Here is a 19,769-nt window from a genome sequence, read left to right as displayed (position 1 = left end):
ATTCGCCCTTCACGTTTTTTTTTTCTGTCATAGTTGCGCAGTGTCTCAGGCAACTATAGGAGGTGACGTTATTTTGTTATCGATAATACAATCTCATCGGCAACGTGTCCAACGTGTAGTACGTGCGGACGCGAAACTGTGGCAAAACTCGAAGCGAACCCGTGGCGTCTCGGCTGTCATTCTGACGTCTGCCGCGGCGGGTACACTGCAGATTAAACTCTAGCAAAGCCCCAAGATAGCTGGGAGGCCCAGTGTGCGCATAACACTGCGCAGAAGCGCACAATATGCGCCCACCGCACCATGCACCGCACCCACTGCCGGTCCATGTGTAAACAACACAGGCTCGCTCCCGCTGCTCTTTCCGTGCATGCCGCAGTGGTTTAGGTTCGCCAGAACGGCTGAGAAAAGCGCAGGGCAGGTAACTGCACGCTTGGCGGCTGTTGCCACGAGCGAGGGAAGTATCCATGCGCAGTTTTGCATCCTCGAGGGCCAAACACAGTACATAAAGACTCGGAAAGCACTGTCTCTCGCCATCGGCCATACCATGTTGAATACGCCGGTTCTCGTCCGGTCACCGAAGCTAAGCAGCATTGGGCTCGGTCAGTACTTGGGAGGGAGACCACCTGGGAACACCGAGTGCTGATGGCATTTCTTTTGCATTTTTATTCGCCCTTCACGTTTTTTTTTTTTCTGTCATAGTTGCGCAGTGTCTCAGGCAACTATAGGAGGTGACGTTATTTTGTTATCGATAATACAATCTCATCGGCAACGTGTCCAACGTGTAGTACGTGCGGACGCGAAACTGTGGCAAAACTCGAAGCGAACCCGTGGCGTCTCGGCTGTCATTCTGACGTCTGCCGCGGCGGGTACACTGCAGATTAAACTCTAGCAAAGCCCCAAGATAGCTGGGAGGCCCAGTGTGCGCATAACACTGCGCAGAAGCGCACAATATGCGCCCACCGCACCATGCACCGCACCCACTGCCGGTCCATGTGTAAACAACACAGGCTCGCTCCCGCGGCTCTTTCCGTGCATGCCGCAGTGGTTTAGGTTCGCCAGAACGGCTGAGAAAAGCGCAGGGCAGGTAACTGCGCGCTTGGCGGCTGTTGCCACGAGCGAGGGAAGTATCCATGCGCAGTTTTGCATCCTCGAGGGCCAAACACAGTACATAAAGACTCGGAAAGCACTGTCTCTCGCCATCGGCCATACCATGTTGAATACGCCGGTTCTCGTCCGATCACCGAAGCTAAGCAGCATTGGGCTCGGTCAGTACTTGGGAGGGAGACCACCTGGGAACACCGAGTGCTGATGGCATTTCTTTTGCATTTTTATTCGCCCTTCACGTTTTTTTTTTTTTCCTGTCATAGTTGCGCAGTGTCTCAGGCAACTATAGGAGGTGACGTTATTTTGTTATCGATAATACAATCTCATCGGCAACGTGTCCAACGTGTAGTACGTGCGGACGCGAAACTGTGGCAAAACTCGAAGCGAACCCGTGGCGTCTCGGCTGTCATTCTGACGTCTGCCGCGGCGGGTACACTGCAGATTAAACTCTAGCAAAGCCCCAAGATAGCTGGGAGGCCCAGTGTGCGCATAACACTGCGCAGAAGCGCACAATATGCGCCCACCGCACCATGCACCGCACCCACTGCCGGTCCATGTGTAAACAACACAGGCTCGCTCCCGCTGCTCTTTCCGTGCATGCCGCAGTGGTTTAGGTTCGCCAGAACGGCTGAGAAAAGCGCAGGGCAGGTAACTGCACGCTTGGCGGCTGTTGCCACGAGCGAGGGAAGTATCCATGCGCAGTTTTGCATCCTCGAGGGCCAAACACAGTACATAAAGACTCGGAAAGCACTGTCTCTCGCCATCGGCCATACCATGTTGAATACGCCGGTTCTCGTCCGATCACCGAAGCTAAGCAGCATTGGGCTCGGTCAGTACTTGGGAGGGAGAAAACCTGGGAACACCGAGTGCTGATGGCATTTCTTTTGCATTTTTATTCGCCCTTCACGTTTTTTTTTTCTGTCATACTTGCGCAGTGTCTCAGGCAACTATAGGAGGTGACGTTATTTTGTTATCGATAATACAATCTCATCGGCAACGTGTCCAACGTGTAGTACGTGCGGACGCGAAACTGTGGCAAAACTCGAAGCGAACCCGTGGCGTCTCGGCTGTCATTCTGACGTCTGCCGCGGCGGGTACACTGCAGATTAAACTCTAGCAAAGCCCCAAGATAGCTGGGAGGCCCAGTGTGCGCATAACACTGCGCAGAAGCGCACAATATGCGCCCACCGCACCATGCACCGCACCCACTGCCGGTCCATGTGTAAACAACACAGGCTCGCTCCCGCTGCTCTTTCCGTGCATGCCGCAGTGGTTTAGGTTCGCCAGAACGGCTGAGAAAAGCGCAGGGCAGGTAACTGCACGCTTGGCGGCTGTTGCCACGAGCGAGGGAAGTATCCATGCGCAGTTTTGCATCCTCGAGGGCCAAACACAGTACATAAAGACTCGGAAAGCACTGTCTCTCGCCATCGGCCATACCATGTTGAATACGCCGGTTCTCGTCCGATCACCGAAGCTAAGCAGCATTGGGCTCGGTCAGTACTTGGGAGGGAGACCACCTGGGAACACCGAGTGCTGATGGCATTTCTTTTGCATTTTTATTCGCCCTTCACGTTTTTTTTTTTCTGTCATAGTTGCGCAGTGTCTCAGGCAACTATAGGAGGTGACGTTATTTTGTTATCGATAATACAATCTCATCGGCAACGTGTCCAACGTGTAGTACGTGCGGACGCGAAACTGTGGCAAAACTCGAAGCGAACCCGTGGCGTCTCGGCTGTCATTCTGACGTCTGCCGCGGCGGGTACACTGCAGATTAAACTCTAGCAAAGCCCCAAGATAGCTGGGAGGCCCAGTGTGCGCATAACACTGCGCAGAAGCGCACAATATGCGCCCACCGCACCATGCACCGCACCCACTGCCGGTCCATGTGTAAACAACACAGGCTCGCTCCCGCTGCTCTTTCCGTGCATGCCGCAGTGGTTTAGGTTCGCCAGAACGGCTGAGAAAAGCGCAGGGCAGGTAACTGCACGCTTGGCGGCTGTTGCCACGAGCGAGGGAAGTATCCATGGGCAGTTTTGCATCCTCGAGGGCCAAACACAGTACATAAAGACTCGGAAAGCACTGTCTCTCGCCATCGGCCATACCATGTTGAATACGCCGGTTCTCGTCCGATCACCGAAGCTAAGCAGCATTGGGCTCGGTCAGTACTTGGGAGGGAGACCACCTGGGAACACCGAGTGCTGATGGCATTTCTTTTGCATTTTTATTCGCCCTTCACGTTTTTTTTTTTTTTCTGTCATAGTTGCGCAGTGTCTCAGGCAACTATAGGAGGTGACGTTATTTTGTTATCGATAATACAATCTCATCGGCAACGTGTCCAACGTGTAGTACGTGCGGACGCGAAACTGTGGCAAAACTCGAAGCGAACCCGTGGCGTCTCGGCTGTCATTCTGACGTCTGCCGCGGCGGGTACACTGCAGATTAAACTCTAGCAAAGCCCCAAGATAGCTGGGAGGCCCAGTGTGCGCATAACACTGCGCAGAAGCGCACAATATGCGCCCACCGCACCATGCACCGCACCCACTGCCGGTCCATGTGTAAACAACACAGGCTCGCTCCCGCTGCTCTTTCCGTGCATGCCGCAGTGGTTTAGGTTCGCCAGAACGGCTGAGAAAAGCGCAGGGCAGGTAACTGCACGCTTGGCGGCTGTTGCCACGAGCGAGGGAAGTATCCATGCGCAGTTTTGCATCCTCGAGGGCCAAACACAGTACATAAAGACTCGGAAAGCACTGTCTCTCGCCATCGGCCATACCATGTTGAATACGCCGGTTCTCGTCCGATCACCGAAGCTAAGCAGCATTGGGCTCGGTCAGTACTTGGGAGGGAGAAAACCTGGGAACACCGAGTGCTGATGGCATTTCTTTTGCATTTTTATTCGCCCTTCACGTTTTTTTTTTCTGTCATAGTTGCGCAGTGTCTCAGGCAACTATAGGAGGTGACGTTATTTTGTTATCGATAATACAATCTCATCGGCAACGTGTCCAACGTGTAGTACGTGCGGAGGCGAAACTGTGGCAAAACTCGAAGCGAACCCGTGGCGTCTCGGCTGTCATTCTGACGTCTGCCGCGGCGGGTACACTGCAGATTAAACTCTAGCAAAGCCCCAAGATAGCTGGGAGGCCCAGTGTGCGCATAACACTGCGCAGAAGCGCACAATATGCGCCCACCGCACCATGCACCGCACCCACTGCCGGTCCATGTGTAAACAACACAGGCTCGCTCCCGCTGCTCTTTCCGTGCATGCCGCAGTGGTTTAGGTTCGCCAGAACGGCTGAGAAAAGCGCAGGGCAGGTAACTGCACGCTTGGCGGCTGTTGCCACGAGCGAGGGAAGTATCCATGCGCAGTTTTGCATCCTCGAGGGCCAAACACAGTACATAAAGACTCGGAAAGCACTGTCTCTCGCCATCGGCCATACCATGTTGAATACGCCGGTTCTCGTCCGATCACCGAAGCTAAGCAGCATTGGGCTCGGTCAGTACTTGGGAGGGAGACCACCTGGGAACACCGAGTGCTGATGGCATTTCTTTTGCATTTTTATTCGCCCTTCACGTTTTTTTTTTTTCTGTCATAGTTGCGCAGTGTCTCAGGCAACTATAGGAGGTGACGTTATTTTGTTATCGATAATACAATCTCATCGGCAACGTGTCCAACGTGTAGTACGTGCGGACGCGAAACTGTGGCAAAACTCGAAGCGAACCCGTGGCGTCTCGGCTGTCATTCTGACGTCTGCCGCGGCGGGTACACTGCAGATTAAACTCTAGCAAAGCCCCAAGATAGCTGGGAGGCCCAGTGTGCGCATAACACTGCGCAGACGCGCACAATATGCGCCCACCGCACCATGCACCGCACCCACTGCCGGTCCATGTGTAAACAACACAGGCTCGCTCCCGCTGCTCTTTCCGTGCATGCCGCAGTGGTTTAGGTTCGCCAGAACGGCTGAGAAAAGCGCAGGGCAGGTAACTGCACGCTTGGCGGCTGTTGCCACGAGCGAGGGAAGTATCCATGCGCAGTTTTGCATCCTCGAGGGCCAAACACAGTACATAAAGACTCGGAAAGCACTGTCTCTCGCCATCGGCCATACCATGTTGAATACGCCGGTTCTCGTCCGATCACCGAAGCTAAGCAGCATTGGGCTCGGTCAGTACTTGGGAGGGAGACCACCTGGGAACACCGAGTGCTGATGGCATTTCTTTTGCATTTTTATTCGCCCTTCACGTTTTTTTTTTTTTCTGTCATAGTTGCGCAGTGTCTCAGGCAACTATAGGAGGTGACGTTATTTTGTTATCGATAATACAATCTCATCGGCAACGTGTCCAACGTGTAGTACGTGCGGACGCGAAACTGTGGCAAAACTCGAAGCGAACCCGTGGCGTCTCGGCTGTCATTCTGACGTCTGCCGCGGCGGGTACACTGCAGATTAAACTCTAGCAAAGCCCCAAGATAGCTGGGAGGCCCAGTGTGCGCATAACACTGCGCAGAAGCGCACAATATGCGCCCACCGCACCATGCACCGCACCCACTGCCGGTCCATGTGTAAACAACACAGGCTCGCTCCCGCTGCTCTTTCCGTGCATGCCGCAGTGGTTTAGGTTCGCCAGAACGGCTGAGAAAAGCGCAGGGCAGGTAACTGCACGCTTGGCGGCTGTTGCCACGAGCGAGGGAAGTATCCATGCGCAGTTTTGCATCCTCGAGGGCCAAACACAGTACATAAAGACTCGGAAAGCACTGTCTCTCGCCATCGGCCATACCATGTTGAATACGCCGGTTCTCGTCCGATCACCGAAGCTAAGCAGCATTGGGCTCGGTCAGTACTTGGGAGGGAGACCACCTGGGAACACCGAGTGCTGATGGCATTTCTTTTGCATTTTTATTCGCCCTTCACGTTTTTTTTTTCTGTCATAGTTGCGCAGTGTCTCAGGCAACTATAGGAGGTGACGTTATTTTGTTATCGATAATACAATCTCATCGGCAACGTGTCCAACGTGTAGTACGTGCGGACGCGAAACTGTGGCAAAACTCGAAGCGAACCCGTGGCGTCTCGGCTGTCATTCTGACGTCTGCCGCGGCGGGTACACTGCAGATTAAACTCTAGCAAAGCCCCAAGATAGCTGGGAGGCCCAGTGTGCGCATAACACTGCGCAGAAGCGCACAATATGCGCCCACCGCACCATGCACCGCACCCACTGCCGGTCCATGTGTAAACAACACAGGCTCGCTCCCGCTGCTCTTTCCGTGCATGCCGCAGTGGTTTAGGTTCGCCAGAACGGCTGAGAAAAGCGCAGGGCAGGTAACTGCACGCTTGGCGGCTGTTGCCACGAGCGAGGGAAGTATCCATGCGCAGTTTTGCATCCTCGAGGGCCAAACACAGTACATAAAGACTCGGAAAGCACTGTCTCTCGCCATCGACCATACCATGTTGAATACGCCGGTTCTCGTCCGATCACCGAAGCTAAGCAGCATTGGGCTCGGTCAGTACTTGGGAGGGAGACCACCTGGGAACACCGAGTGCTGATGGCATTTCTTTTGCATTTTTATTCGCCCTTCACGTTTTTTTTTTTCTGTCATAGTTGCGCAGTGTCTCAGGCAACTATAGGAGGTGACGTTATTTTGTTATCGATAATACAATCTCATCGGCAACGTGTCCAACGTGTAGTACGTGCGGACGCGAAACTGTGGCAAAACTCGAAGCGAACCCGTGGCGTCTCGGCTGTCATTCTGACGTCTGCCGCGGCGGGTACACTGCAGATTAAACTCTAGCAAAGCCCCAAGATAGCTGGGAGGCCCAGTGTGCGCATAACACTGCGCAGAAGCGCACAATATGCGCCCACCGCACCATGCACCGCACCCACTGCCGGTCCATGTGTAAGCAACACAGGCTCGCTCCCGCTGCTCTTTCCGTGCATGCCGCAGTGGTTTAGGTTCGCCAGAACGGCTGAGAAAAGCGCAGGGCAGGTAACTGCACGCTTGGCGGCTGTTGCCACGAGCGAGGGAAGTATCCATGCGCAGTTTTGCATCCTCGAGGGCCAAACACAGTATATAAAGACTCGGAAAGCACTGTCTCTCGCCATCGGCCATACCATGTTGAATACGCCGGTTCTCGTCCGATCACCGAAGCTAAGCAGCATTGGGCTCGGTCAGTACTTGGGAGGGAGACCACCTGGGAACACCGAGTGCTGATGGCATTTCTTTTGCATTTTTATTCGCCCTTCACGTTTTTTTTTTCTGTCATAGTTGCGCAGTGTCTCAGGCAACTATAGGAGGTGACGTTATTTTGTTATCGATAATACAATCTCATCGGCAACGTGTCCAACGTGTAGTACGTGCGGACGCGAAACTGTGGCAAAACTCAAAGCGAACCCGTGGCGTCTCGGCTGTCATTCTGACGTCTGCCGCGGCGGGTACACTGCAGATTAAACTCTAGCAAAGCCCCAAGATAGCTGGGAGGCCCAGTGTGCGCATAACACTGCGCAGAAGCGCACAATATGCGCCCACCGCACCATGCACCGCACCCACTGCCGGTCCATGTGTAAACAACACAGGCTCGCTCCCGCTGCTCTTTCCGTGCATGCCGCAGTGGTTTAGGTTCGCCAGAACGGCTGAGAAAAGCGCAGGGCAGGTAACTGCACGCTTGGCGGCTGTTGCCACGAGCGAGGGAAGTATCCATGCGCAGTTTTGCATCCTCGAGGGCCAAACACAGTACATAAAGACTCGGAAAGCACTGTCTCTCGCCATCGGCCATACCATGTCATTCTACTTCCAGCCACCGAGCGTGACGGACGCAGAATCATGGGCTCCCACGGAGCGGCGATAGCGGCCGTTGCCGGCCGCGGAAACAGGTTTGCCAGCGACGCAGATAAGGATTACGAGATCGTTCTGCCTACCCTGCCCACCGGACGTGTTGTTTTAAACACGGTTTTTTTGCACGGGGACGTGCGTGTGAGGCCCTACAGGGTCGAAGACTTCAGAGACGCCCTCGCCAACGTTGGTGCGCTCCCCGACGTCGTGGCGTTGGGGGCTTACCAGATAAACCATGTGTGGGCGGTGACCTTCAGCAGCGCTGACGCCGCAAAGAAACTGGCCGCCATGAAGGAGCTGGAAGTGAAGGGACGCCGCTGCATCGTTTTTGACCCAGAAGACCATCAGGTAAAGCTGCGCCTCCACTGGATGCTTCACGGCGTCGCCGACGAGGACATCCGTACGGCATTCGCGGCGTTCGGCAATGTGACCGAGGTAACCCGCGAGCGTTGGCGCGTCGCGGGCATGAAGGAGAAGGGCTCCACCACGAGGACCGTGCTCCTGAAACTGAAGCCAGGCGTGAAGGTGGACGACCTGCCTCACCAGGTACGAGTCGCTGGCGAGTTGGCTCTCGTGGTAGTTCCGGGGCGGCCGATGCAGTGCCTTCGTTGCGGCGGCACGGGGCACGTTCGCCGCGATTGCAAGGTGCCCAGGTGTTCGAAATGGCGACGCTATGGACACTCGGAGGCTGACTGCGTTCGTACCTACGCGTCGGCTACCGGGCATGTAGCAGCGAGCGACTCCGCAGAACTGATGGACGTCGTCGAGGCGGAGGAAGCAGCGAGCGGTGCCGACGACACGGGCAAAACGGAGGGGGTGGCGGTTCAGCCAGCTGTTGCGAGTAGCAACACCGACACGGCTGTCGCACAGGAGAGTGGGTCGCCAGCTGCTGACTCGTCTTCGACGCCTGTGGAGACGCCCAAAGATGGAGCGAGCCCGCCCGTGCACGTTGAAGTGGAACGGAAGGCGGCCAGCGAGAGCCACGACGGCAAGGCCGACTCCCGCATGAACGTCGGCGTGACTACACCTGCGAAGCGTTCGCACGCCGAGACCAAGGCCGACGGGGAGAAGGTACCAGAGCCCAGCGTGGAGGAACCGCCGGCAAAGACGCCCCAAGCGCGACGGCCCAGCCTGCGGCCGCGACCAAAGGTCCCGACTGACAAGCGTGGCGGCGACAAGGCGCCGCCTGACCAGGAGCACGTGCTCGCGCCGGGTGACACCGGCGGCGACGGCATCGTCTAGCGACATGCTGGACGCGAGAGGTAAGCACCATGCTTTCGGTCTCTTCTTCCTAAGTTAAAATGGCTTCTGCAACTCCGTTTAAAGTCGCCACCCTAAACGTTAGAGGCCTGGCAGGTAAAAGAAAACAAAGCCAGCTGTACCGACTTGTAACGGAGCAAGATATCGATATACTGGCAGTGCAGGAGACCAAAGTCGACGGGGAGGAAGAGACCGGGAGCATGGTGCGACGTTTCACGTCTAGGTATTTTGCCGTCGTTAGCCATGCTGTAGGCACATCGGCTGGCTGTATTCTTTTTGTTAAGAAGTTGCCGGGGATAGAAGTACACGGACATCATTCGTGCCTGTCGGGTCGATACGTGTCCATCGATTTTTCGCTCTGTAACATCGACTGGCGCATTGTTTGTCTGTATGCACCTAATGTGGTTGATGGCCGAGCCGCGTTTTTTGAAAGCGTAGAAGAACGGCTTCGCACGGACAGGCAGCTCATTGTTATGGGCGATTACAACTGTGTTCTTAGTGCGCGCGACAAGACAAGCGTCCGAGGTTTCAGGGATAAAAGCACCGAAGTGTTGTTACGAATGATTGTGAACTGCAACCTCGAGGATGTAGCAGAGTGTCTTGAAGGAACGCGTGCTGTAAGGTACACACGATTCGAGGGCACAAGTCACGCACGGCTAGACCGAATTTATGCATCCGCGGAAACGGTCCCTAAATGCAATAGTTATGTAGTTCTGCCGGTTTCATTTTCTGACCACTGTTTGGTTCAATGCTGCATAGGATTCATTAAGAAGGGGAATGGTTTTTCATGGGAAATGTGGAAGTTAAATGAGAAGCTACTCCAGGACGAATTTTATAACCGAGCTGTAAGGGAAGAAATAGCAAAAATAGAACCAAGTAGTAACATGTGGATTTGGCAGCAGTGGGAGCTCACTAAAGAAACTTTAAAATTAAAAGCAATAGATAGAGCCACCTGTATACGTCATGAAGCAAAAAAAGAGGAAATGGAGCTAAAGGCTCTGCTTCAGAAGATGATAAAACAGGAATGCCGAGCGCCTGGTATATGGATAGAAGACATAAGGAAAACCAAACAAAAGTTACAGCTTATCGAAGAAGAACGTTATCGGGGAGCGCTGGTGAGGGCAAGGGCAGAAGACATGGCCGCAGGGGAAGCGCCAACGAAACGAGCGCTTGGTTTAGAAAAAGCCCGCGCCGAAAGAAACCACATAAACGAAATAGAATGGAGAGGTGTTTCTAAAACGGACATCGATCATATCAAAGCAGCTTTTTTCGAGCATTACCAGGCGCTCTTCGCATTGCATCCGGTAGACGTTGTCACTTTTAAGGAGGCGTTTCTGGCCGAGATGCCGAGCCTGGACGACGAAACTAAAGACAGATTAGAGCAGGCGATAACTCAATTGGAAGTCGAGCAAGCAATAGACAGTTTAAACCCAGGTAAGTCGCCTGGACCGGACGGGTTCAGCGCGGCGTTCTACAAAGAATTTAAGCATGTAATTTCCCCGGTCTTGACAGTCATCTTTAATGAAGCCTTTAAACTAAAATCACTGCCTCCGTCCTATGGCTCTTCCCATACTGTGCTGATTCCGAAAACGGACGACACAGACAGATTACGACTGGTAGCAGCATATCGACCCATAGCACTCACTAACGTCGAGTACAAAATTTACATGAAGGTTTTGGCACGAAGGTTGCAGACCGTGATCCATTTATTAGTTGGTCCGCATCAGACCTGCGGGATTAAAGGGCGGTCCATTTTTACTAATATCCACGTTGCGCGCAGTGTATTAGAATGCTGTCATGTCACTAATGATCAGGTAGCTATACTCCAGATAGATTTAGAAAAGGCTTTTGACTGCGTTGCCCATGAACTTTTGTTTGCAGTGTTAGGCCATGTTAACGTTGGTTCTGTTATTCTCGAGGGTGTGGCCCTGGCATACCGGAACTGCACGACGAGATTGATCGTTAACAAGAGTCTGGGGGCCCCCATTAGCGTGCAGCGTTCGGTGCGCCAGGGCTGTCCCCTCAGCCCCCTCTTATTTTGTATTTATGTGGAGACCCTTTGTTTAAAGATAATGAAAAACAGGAGTATTACCGGATTCAGATTACAAGCAGCCGAAGTGAAGCTCTTGGCGTACGCTGACGACATTGCTGTGTTTGCCGTTGACGAGGGAGGCATAAGCGAGGCTGTTCAATGTGTACGCGATTTCAGCCAAGCTACAGGCAGTGGGGTTAACTGGTCGAAGTGCCTCGGGCTTTGGCATGGAAGGTGGGCATCTACGCCTGAACGGTTTGCTAGTGTGCCGTGGACGACAACACCAGATAAGTACTTGGGCGTTCCGCTCGATGCTTATCGTGACAGTGAACATTATTGGACAGGACAGGTCAAAGAGACACGGGAGAGAGCAGATAAGTGGAAAGGGACGACCTTGTCAATTTTTGCCAGAGCCACTGTTTGCAACTTGTTCTTTATCAGCAGGCTCTGGTACGTAATGCAGGTGTTGCACTGTTCACGGTTAAGTATTCAAAAGCTACACCGAATTTTCGCCGTCTTTATCTGGTCGTCTGAATGGGAGCGCTGCAGCCGGACCAACCTGTTCCGACGGGTACAAGACGGTGGGTTGGGATTGGGCCATTTGTTTTTGCGACAGCTGGTCAATCGTTTTTTGTTTTTTAGGGACACAAGAGACCCTTTTTTGCGTACAGTATGCCAAGTTAGGCTGCGGCATCTACTTCCAGAGTACATAGTCGGAACTGCTGAGGTGTATAGTAGGGTCACCGGTTTTTACCGGGAAGTCGTAGCCAGTGTAAGGTTTCTTTGCGCGCGATTTTCCAATGACTTTCTGTCCAGTGTGAAACGAAAGAAACTGTACCGTGCTTTGTGCGATGTAGTTTTTCCCGAGCCCTTGTACAGGGCCTTGTACAGTGGAGGCCCAGGCAAAGATGTTTTAAAGAGAGTTAAAAAAATGCAGGTGCCGCCTGGAACAAAAACCTTCTTTTTTAAGTTGCACACCGGGACCTTACCGGTTAAATCATTTTTAGAGGGAAAGGAATTGTTTTTACCCTGGGGATCTCACTGTTTAATTTGCAGAAAGCCGGAAACAATAGACCATGTATTTTTACACTGTTGGGAAGGGGTTTATTTTTGGGATGTATTGCAGCGAACATTAAAGAAAGAATTTCCACTAGACCCGTATGGCATCCGGTTCTTATGTGTTGAAAATGAGGATGGGGTGCCTTTCGATTTAATAATGCTGACAGGCCTCCACTGTATATGGCGCTCCAGAATGGCAGGCTGGCATTGTGACAGTGACGCAAGACCTGCCAGAATTCACTTTCGTGAAAGTATGGAGATGTTTCTGGCCATTCAGAAAGCCGCTGCGGAGCCTCCGGAGTGGCTCTCAAGACTAGAGCCGCTCTGTACGTTGCGTGAATTTTAATTGGACGAAGCCAGATTTATGCTGGCTGACCACAAGTCGTGTGTACATAGTTATTGTCTTTTGTTGATTGTTTGTGTTGTCCAGTTTTTTGTGTCAAAGCCAGGCAATAAAGAAAAAAAAAAAAAATCGGCCATACCATGTTGAATACGCCGGTTCTCGTCCGATCACCGAAGCTAAGCAGCATTGGGCTCGGTCAGTACTTGGGAGGGAGACCACCTGGGAACACCGAGTGCTGATGGCATTTCTTTTGCATTTTTATTCGCCCTTCACGTTTTTTTTTTCTGTCATAGTTGCGCAGTGTCTCAGGCAACTATAGGAGGTGACGTTATTTTGTTATCGATAATACAATCTCATCGGCAACGTGTCCAACGTGTAGTACGTGCGGACGCGAAACTGTGGCAAAACTCGAAGCGAACCCGTGGCGTCTCGGCTGTCATTCTGACGTCTGCCGCGGCGGGTACACTGCAGATTAAACTCTAGCAAAGCCCCAAGATAGCTGGGAGGCCCAGTGTGCGCATAACACTGCGCAGAAGCGCACAATATGCGCCCACCGCACCATGCACCGCACCCACTGCCGGTCCATGTGTAAACAACACAGGCTCGCTCCCGCTGCTCTTTCCGTGCATGCCGCAGTGGTTTAGGTTCGCCAGAACGGCTGAGAAAAGCGCAGGGCAGGTAACTGCACGCTTGGCGGCTGTTGCCACGAGCGAGGGAAGTATCCATGCGCAGTTGTGCATCCTCGAGGGCCAAACACAGTACATAAAGACTCGGAAAGCACTGTCTCTCGCCATCGGCCATACCATGTTGAATACGCCGGTTCTCGTCCGATCACCGAAGCTAAGCAGCATTGGGCTCGGTCAGTACTTGGGAGGGAGACCACCTGGGAACACCGAGTGCTGATGGCATTTCTTTTGCATTTTTATTCGCCCTTCACGTTTTTTTTTTTTCTGTCATAGTTGCGCAGTGTCTCAGGCAACTATAGGAGGTGACGTTATTTTGTTATCGATAATACAATCTCATCGGCAACGTGTCCAACGTGTAGTACGTGCGGACGCGAAACTGTGGCAAAACTCGAAGCGAACCCGTGGCGTCTCGGCTGTCATTCTGACGTCTGCCGCGGCGGGTACACTGCAGATTAAACTCTAGCAAAGCCCCAAGATAGCTGGGAGGCCCAGTGTGCGCATAACACTGCGCAGAAGCGCACAATATGCGCCCACCGCACCATGCACCGCACCCACTGCCGGTCCATGTGTAAACAACACAGGCTCGCTCCCGCTGCTCTTTCCGTGCATGCCGCAGTGGTTTAGGTTCGCCAGAACGGCTGAGAAAAGCGCAGGGCAGGTAACTGCACGCTTGGCGGCTGTTGCCACGAGCGAGGGAAGTATCCATGCGCAGTTTTGCATCCTCGAGGGCCAAACACAGTACATAAAGACTCGGAAAGCACTGTCTCTCGCCATCGGCCATACCATGTTTATTGCCTGGCTTTGACACAAAACACTGGACAACACAAACAATCAACAAAAGACAATAACTATGTACACACGACTTGTGGTCAGCCAGCATAAATCTGGCTTCGTCCAATTAAAATTCACGCAACGTACAGAGCGGCTCTAGTCTTGAGAGCCACTCCGGAGGCTCCGCAGCGGCTTTCTGAATGGCCAGAAACATCTCCATACTTTCGCGAAAGTAAATTCTGGCAGGTCTTGCGTCACTGTCAAGAAAAAAAAAAAAATCGGCCATACCATGTTGAATACGCCGGTTCTCGTCCGATCACCGAAGCTAAGCAGCATTGGGCTCGGTCAGTACTTGGGAGGGAGACCACCTGGGAACACCGAGTGCTGATGGCATTTCTTTTGCATTTTTATTCGCCCTTCACGTTTTTTTTTTTCTGTCATAGTTGCGCAGTGTCTCAGGCAACTATAGGAGGTGACGTTATTTTGTTATCGATAATACAATCTCATCGGCAACGTGTCCAACGTGTAGTACGTGCGGACGCGAAACTGTGGCAAAACTCGAAGCGAACCCGTGGCGTCTCGGCTGTCATTCTGACGTCTGCCGCGGCGGGTACACTGCAGATTAAACTCTAGCAAAGCCCCAAGATAGCTGTGAGGCCCAGTGTGCGCATAACACTGCGCAGAAGCGCACAATATGCGCCCACCGCACCATGCACCGCACCCACTGCCGGTCCATGTGTAAACAACACAGGCTCGCTCCCGCTGCTCTTTCCGTGCATGCCGCAGTGGTTTAGGTTCGCCAGAACGGCTGAGAAAAGCGCAGGGCAGGTAACTGCACGCTTGGCGGCTGTTGCCACGAGCGAGGGAAGTATCCATGCGCAGTTTTGCATCCTCGAGGGCCAAACACAGTACATAAAGACTCGGAAAGCACTGTCTCTCGCCATCGGCCATACCATGTTGAATACGCCGGTTCTCGTCCGATCACCGAAGCTAAGCAGCATTGGGCTCGGTCAGTACTTGGGAGGGAGACCACCTGGGAACACCGAGTGCTGATGGCATTTCTTTTGCATTTTTATTCGCCCTTCACGTTTTTTTTTTTTCTGTCATAGTTGCGCAGTGTCTCAGGCAACTATAGGAGGTGACGTTATTTTGTTATCGATAATACAATCTCATCGGCAACGTGTCCAACGTGTAGTACGTGCGGACGCGAAACTGGCAAAACTCGAAGCGAACCCGTGGCGTCTCGGCTGTCATTCTGACGTCTGCCGCGGCGGGTACACTGCAGATTAAACTCTAGCAAAGCCCCAAGATAGCTGGGAGGCCCAGTGTGCGCATAACACTGCGCAGAAGCGCACAATATGCGCCCACCGCACCATGCACCGCACCCACTGCCGGTCCATGTGTAAACAACACAGGCTCGCTCCCGCTGCTCTTTCCGTGCATGCCGCAGTGGTTTAGGTTCGCCAGAACGGCTGAGAAAAGCGCAGGGCAGGTAACTGCACGCTTGGCGGCTGTTGCCACGAGCGAGGGAAGTATCCATGCGCAGTTTTGCATCCTCGAGGGCCAAACACAGTACATAAAGACTCGGAAAGCACTGTCTCTCGCCATCGGCTATACCATGTTGAATACGCCGGTTCTAGTCCGATCACCGAAGCTAAGCAGCATTGGGCTCGGTCAGTACTTGGGAGGGAGACCACCTGGGAACACCGAGTGCTGATGGCATTTCTTTTGCATTTTTATTCGCCCTTCACGTTTTTTTTTTTTCTGTCATAGTTGCGCAGTGTCTCAGGCAACTATAGGAGGTGACGTTATTTTGTTATCGATAATACAATCTCATCGGCAACGTGTCCAACGTGTAGTACGTGCGGACGCGAAACTGTGGCAAAACTCGAAGCGAACCCGTGGCGTCTCGGCTGTCATTCTGACGTCTGCCGCGGCGGGTACACTGCAGATTAAACTCTAGCAAAGCCCCAAGATAGCTGGGAGGCCCAGAGTGCGCATAACACTGCGCAGAAGCGCACAATATGCGCCCACCGCACCATGCACCGCACCCACTGCCGGTCCATGTGTAAACAACACAGGCTCGCTCCCGCTGCTCTTTCCGTGCATGCCGCAGTGGTTTAGGTTCGCCAGAACGGCTGAGAAAAGCGCAGGGCAGGTAACTGCACGCTTGGCGGCTGTTGCCACGAGCGAGGGAAGTATCCATGCGCAGTTTTGCATCCTCGAGGGCCAAACACAGTACATAAAGACTCGGAAAGCACTGTCTCTCGCCATCGGCCATACCATGTTGAATACGCCGGTTCTCGTCCGATCACCGAAGCTAAGCAGCATTGGGCTCGGTCAGTACTTGGGAGGGAGACCACCTGGGAACACCGAGTGCTGATGGCATTTCTTTTGCATTTTTATTCGCCCTTCACGTTTTTTTTTTTTTCTGTCATAGTTGCGCAGTGTCTCAGGCAACTATAGGAGGTGACGTTATTTTGTTATCGATAATACAATCTCATCGGCAACGTGTCCAACGTGTAGTACGTGCGGACGCGAAACTGTGGCAAAACTCGAAGCGAACCCGTGGCGTCTCGGCTGTCATTCTGACGTCTGCCGCGGCGGGTACACTGCAGATTAAACTCTAGCAAAGCCCCAAGATAGCTGGGAGGCCCAGTGTGCGCATAACACTGCGCAGAAGCGCACAATATGCGCCCACCGCACCATGCACCGCACCCACTGCCGGTCCATGTGTAAACAACACAGGCTCGCTCCCGCTGCTCTTTCCGTGCATGCCACAGTGGTTTAGGTTCGCCAGAACGGCTGAGAAAAGCGCAGGGCAGGTAACTGCACGCTTGGCGGCTGTTGCCACGAGCGAGGGAAGTATCCATGCGCAGTTTTGCATCCTCGAGGGCCAAACACAGTACATAAAGACTCGGAAAGCACTGTCTCTCGCCATCGGCCATACCATGTTGAATACGCCGGTTCTCGTCCGATCACCGAAGCTAAGCAGCATTGGGCTCGGTCAGTACTTGGGAGGGAGACCACCTGGGAACACCGAGTGCTGATGGCATTTCTTTTGCATTTTTATTCGCCCTTCACGTTTTTTTTTTTCTGTCATAGTTGCGCAGTGTCTCAGGCAACTATAGGAGGTGACGTTATTTTGTTATCGATAATACAATCTCATCGGCAACGTGTCCAACGTGTAGTACGTGCGGACGCGAAACTGTGGCAAAACTCGAAGCGAACCCGTGGCGTCTCGGCTGTCATTCTGACGTCTGCCGCGGCGGGTACACTGCAGATTAAACTCTAGCAAAGCCCCAAGATAGCTGGGAGGCCCAGTGTGCGCATAACACTGCGCAGAAGCGCACAATATGCGCCCACCGCACCATGCACCGCACCCACTGCCGGTCCATGTGTAAACAACACAGGCTCGCTCCCGCTGCTCTTTCCGTGCATGCCGCAGTGGTTTAGGTTCGCCAGAACGGCTGAGAAAAGCGCAGGGCAGGTAACTGCACGCTTGGCGGCTGTTGCCACGAGCGAGGGAAGTATCCATGCGCAGTTTTGCATCCTCGAGGGCCAAACACAGTACATAAAGACTCGGAAAGCACTGTCTCTCGCCATCGGCCATACCATGTTGAATACGCCGGTTCTCGTCCGATCACCGAAGCTAAGCAGCATTGGGCTCGGTCAGTACTTGGGAGGGAGACCACCTGGGAACACCGAGTGCTGATGGCATTTCTTTTGCATTTTTATTCGCCCTTCACGTTTTTTTTTTTCTGTCATAGTTGCGCAGTGTCTCAGGCAACTATAGGAGGTGACGTTATTTTGTTATCGATAATACAATCTCATCGGCAACGTGTCCAACGTGTAGTACGTGCGGACGCGAAACTGTGGCAAAACTCGAAGCGAACCCGTGGCGTCTCGGCTGTCATTCTGACGTCTGCCGCGGCGGGTACACTGCAGATTAAACTCTAGCAAAGCCCCAAGATAGCTGTGAGGCCCAGTGTGCGCATAACACTGCGCAGAAGCGCACAATATGCGCCCACCGCACCATGCACCGCACCCACTGCCGGTCCATGTGTAAACAACACAGGCTCGCTCCCGCTGCTCTTTCCGTGCATGCCGCAGTGGTTTAGGTTCGCCAGAACGGCTGAGAAAAGCGCAGGGCAGGTAACTGCACGCTTGGCGGCTGTTGCCACGAGCGAGGGAAGTATCCATGCGCAGTTTTGCATCCTCGAGGGCCAAACACAGTACATAAAGACTCGGAAAGCACTGTCTCTCGCCATCGGCCATACCATGTTGAATACGCCGGTTCTCGTCCGATCACCGAAGCTAAGCAGCATTGGGCTCGGTCAGTACTTGGGAGGGAGACCACCTGGGAACACCGAGTGCTGATGGCATTTCTTTTGCATTTTTATTCGCCCTTCACGTTTTTTTTTTTTCTGTCATAGTTGCGCAGTGTCTCAGGCAACTATAGGAGGTGACGTTATTTTGTTATCGATAATACAATCTCATCGGCAACGTGTCCAACGTGTAGTACGTGCGGACGCGAAACTGTGGCAAAACTCGAAGCGAACCCGTGGCGTCTCGGCTGTCATTCTGACGTCTGCCGCGGCGGGTACACTGCAGATTAAACTCTAGCAAAGCCCCAAGATAGCTGGGAGGCCCAGTGTGCGCATAACACTGCGCAGAAGCGCACAATATGCGCCCACCGCACCATGCACCGCACCCACTGCCGGTCCATGTGTAAACAACACAGGCTCGCTCCCGCTGCTCTTTCCGTGCATGCCGCAGTGGTTTAGGTTCGCCAGAACGGCTGAGAAAAGCGCAGGGCAGGTAACTGCACGCTTGGCGGCTGTTGCCACGAGCGAGGGAAGTATCCATGCGCAGTTTTGCATCCTCGAGGGCCAAACACAGTACATAAAGACTCGGAAAGCACTGTCTCTCGCCATCGGCCATACCATGTTGAATACGCCGGTTCTCGTCCGATCACCGAAGCTAAGCAGCATTGGGCTCGGTCAGTACTTGGGAGGGAGACCACCTGGGAACACCGAGTGCTGATGGCATTTCTTTTGCATTTTTATTCGCCCTTCACGTTTTTTTTTCTGTCATAGTTGCGCAGTGTCTCAGGCAACTATAGGAGGTGACGTTATTTTGTTATCGATAATACAATCTCATCGGCAACGTGTCCAACGTGTAGTACGTGCGGACGCGAAACTGTGGCAAAACTCGAAGCGAACCCGTGGCGTCTCGGCTGTCATTCTGACGTCTGCCGCGGCGGGTACACTGCAGATTAAACTCTAGCAAAGCCCCAAGATAGCTGGGAGGCCTAGTGTGCGCATAACACTGCGCAGAAGCGCACAATATGCGCCCACCGCACCATGCACCGCACCCACTGCCGGTCCATGTGTAAACAACACAGGCTCGCTCCCGCTGCTCTTTCCGTGCATGCCGCAGTGGTTTAGGTTCGCCAGAACGGCTGAGAAAAGCGCAGGGCAGGTAACTGCACGCTTGGCGGCTGTTGCCACGAGCGAGGGAAGTATCCATGCGCAGTTTTGCATCCTCGAGGGCCAAACACAGTACGTAAAGACTCGGAAAGCACTGTCTCTCGCTATCGGCCATACCATGTTACATAAGAACCGGATGCCATACGGGTCTAGTGGAAATTCTTTCTTTAATGTTCGCTGCAATACATCCCAAAAATAAACCCCTTCC

General features: G+C 53.3%; 1 protein-coding gene, 16 non-coding genes and 5 pseudogenes across 17 annotated transcripts; all 22 read left to right on the top strand.

Annotated features, from left to right (window-relative positions):
- The first annotated feature begins 529 nt into the window (after positions 1 to 529).
- LOC149368594 (5S ribosomal RNA) lies at positions 530 to 648 on the top strand. Its single transcript, XR_016287674.1, has one exon. It is a non-coding gene; the product is annotated as a 5S ribosomal RNA (ribosomal RNA).
- A 547-nt stretch (positions 649 to 1,195) lies between these two features.
- Positions 1,196 to 1,314, top strand: LOC149368593 (5S ribosomal RNA). Its single transcript, XR_016288113.1, has one exon. It is a non-coding gene; the product is annotated as a 5S ribosomal RNA (ribosomal RNA).
- Positions 1,315 to 1,863: 549 nt separating this feature from the next.
- LOC149368592 (5S ribosomal RNA) lies at positions 1,864 to 1,982 on the top strand (annotated as a pseudogene).
- A 545-nt stretch (positions 1,983 to 2,527) lies between these two features.
- LOC149368591 (5S ribosomal RNA) lies at positions 2,528 to 2,646 on the top strand. The gene has a single exon (XR_016288111.1). It is a non-coding gene; the product is annotated as a 5S ribosomal RNA (ribosomal RNA).
- Positions 2,647 to 3,192: 546 nt separating this feature from the next.
- On the top strand, positions 3,193 to 3,311 carry LOC149368590 (5S ribosomal RNA). Its single transcript, XR_016288110.1, has one exon. It is a non-coding gene; the product is annotated as a 5S ribosomal RNA (ribosomal RNA).
- Positions 3,312 to 3,860: 549 nt separating this feature from the next.
- Positions 3,861 to 3,979, top strand: LOC149368589 (5S ribosomal RNA; annotated as a pseudogene).
- A 545-nt stretch (positions 3,980 to 4,524) lies between these two features.
- Positions 4,525 to 4,643, top strand: LOC149368588 (5S ribosomal RNA). Its single transcript, XR_016288109.1, has one exon. It is a non-coding gene; the product is annotated as a 5S ribosomal RNA (ribosomal RNA).
- A 547-nt stretch (positions 4,644 to 5,190) lies between these two features.
- On the top strand, positions 5,191 to 5,309 carry LOC149368587 (5S ribosomal RNA). Its single transcript, XR_016288108.1, has one exon. It is a non-coding gene; the product is annotated as a 5S ribosomal RNA (ribosomal RNA).
- A 548-nt stretch (positions 5,310 to 5,857) lies between these two features.
- LOC149368586 (5S ribosomal RNA) lies at positions 5,858 to 5,976 on the top strand. Its single transcript, XR_016288107.1, has one exon. It is a non-coding gene; the product is annotated as a 5S ribosomal RNA (ribosomal RNA).
- A 545-nt stretch (positions 5,977 to 6,521) lies between these two features.
- LOC149368585 (5S ribosomal RNA) lies at positions 6,522 to 6,640 on the top strand. The gene has a single exon (XR_016287701.1). It is a non-coding gene; the product is annotated as a 5S ribosomal RNA (ribosomal RNA).
- Positions 6,641 to 7,186: 546 nt separating this feature from the next.
- On the top strand, positions 7,187 to 7,305 carry LOC149368584 (5S ribosomal RNA). The gene has a single exon (XR_016288106.1). It is a non-coding gene; the product is annotated as a 5S ribosomal RNA (ribosomal RNA).
- Positions 7,306 to 7,909: 604 nt separating this feature from the next.
- On the top strand, positions 7,910 to 9,160 carry LOC149368583 (uncharacterized). Its single transcript, XM_089569953.1, has one exon. The coding sequence runs from the start codon at positions 7,910 to 7,912 to the stop codon at positions 9,158 to 9,160; it is 1,251 nt and encodes a 416-aa protein (XP_089426079.1).
- A 3,577-nt stretch (positions 9,161 to 12,737) lies between these two features.
- LOC149368582 (5S ribosomal RNA) lies at positions 12,738 to 12,856 on the top strand (annotated as a pseudogene).
- Positions 12,857 to 13,401: 545 nt separating this feature from the next.
- Positions 13,402 to 13,520, top strand: LOC149368581 (5S ribosomal RNA). The gene has a single exon (XR_016288105.1). It is a non-coding gene; the product is annotated as a 5S ribosomal RNA (ribosomal RNA).
- An 823-nt stretch (positions 13,521 to 14,343) lies between these two features.
- Positions 14,344 to 14,462, top strand: LOC149368580 (5S ribosomal RNA; annotated as a pseudogene).
- Positions 14,463 to 15,008: 546 nt separating this feature from the next.
- On the top strand, positions 15,009 to 15,127 carry LOC149368579 (5S ribosomal RNA). The gene has a single exon (XR_016288104.1). It is a non-coding gene; the product is annotated as a 5S ribosomal RNA (ribosomal RNA).
- A 545-nt stretch (positions 15,128 to 15,672) lies between these two features.
- Positions 15,673 to 15,791, top strand: LOC149368578 (5S ribosomal RNA; annotated as a pseudogene).
- A 547-nt stretch (positions 15,792 to 16,338) lies between these two features.
- Positions 16,339 to 16,457, top strand: LOC149368577 (5S ribosomal RNA). Its single transcript, XR_016288103.1, has one exon. It is a non-coding gene; the product is annotated as a 5S ribosomal RNA (ribosomal RNA).
- A 548-nt stretch (positions 16,458 to 17,005) lies between these two features.
- LOC149368576 (5S ribosomal RNA) lies at positions 17,006 to 17,124 on the top strand. Its single transcript, XR_016288102.1, has one exon. It is a non-coding gene; the product is annotated as a 5S ribosomal RNA (ribosomal RNA).
- A 546-nt stretch (positions 17,125 to 17,670) lies between these two features.
- LOC149368575 (5S ribosomal RNA) lies at positions 17,671 to 17,789 on the top strand. The gene has a single exon (XR_016288100.1). It is a non-coding gene; the product is annotated as a 5S ribosomal RNA (ribosomal RNA).
- Positions 17,790 to 18,335: 546 nt separating this feature from the next.
- On the top strand, positions 18,336 to 18,454 carry LOC149368574 (5S ribosomal RNA). The gene has a single exon (XR_016288099.1). It is a non-coding gene; the product is annotated as a 5S ribosomal RNA (ribosomal RNA).
- A 547-nt stretch (positions 18,455 to 19,001) lies between these two features.
- Positions 19,002 to 19,120, top strand: LOC149368573 (5S ribosomal RNA). The gene has a single exon (XR_016288098.1). It is a non-coding gene; the product is annotated as a 5S ribosomal RNA (ribosomal RNA).
- The last annotated feature ends 649 nt before the right edge of the window (positions 19,121 to 19,769 follow it).

Source organism: Amblyomma mixtum, chromosome 1 (assembly GCF_055824585.1).
Source record: "Amblyomma mixtum isolate Tamu chromosome 1, ASM5582458v1, whole genome shotgun sequence".
Taxonomy (NCBI): domain Eukaryota; kingdom Metazoa; phylum Arthropoda; class Arachnida; order Ixodida; family Ixodidae; genus Amblyomma; species Amblyomma mixtum.
This window is presented reverse-complemented; position numbering and strand designations above follow the sequence as displayed.

Bases quoted from the DNA above. Each gene is read 5' to 3' on its own strand.
- LOC149368583 (XM_089569953.1), top strand. From the start codon at position 7,910: ATGGGCTCCCACGGAGCGGCGATAGCGGCCGTTGCCGGCCGCGGAAAC.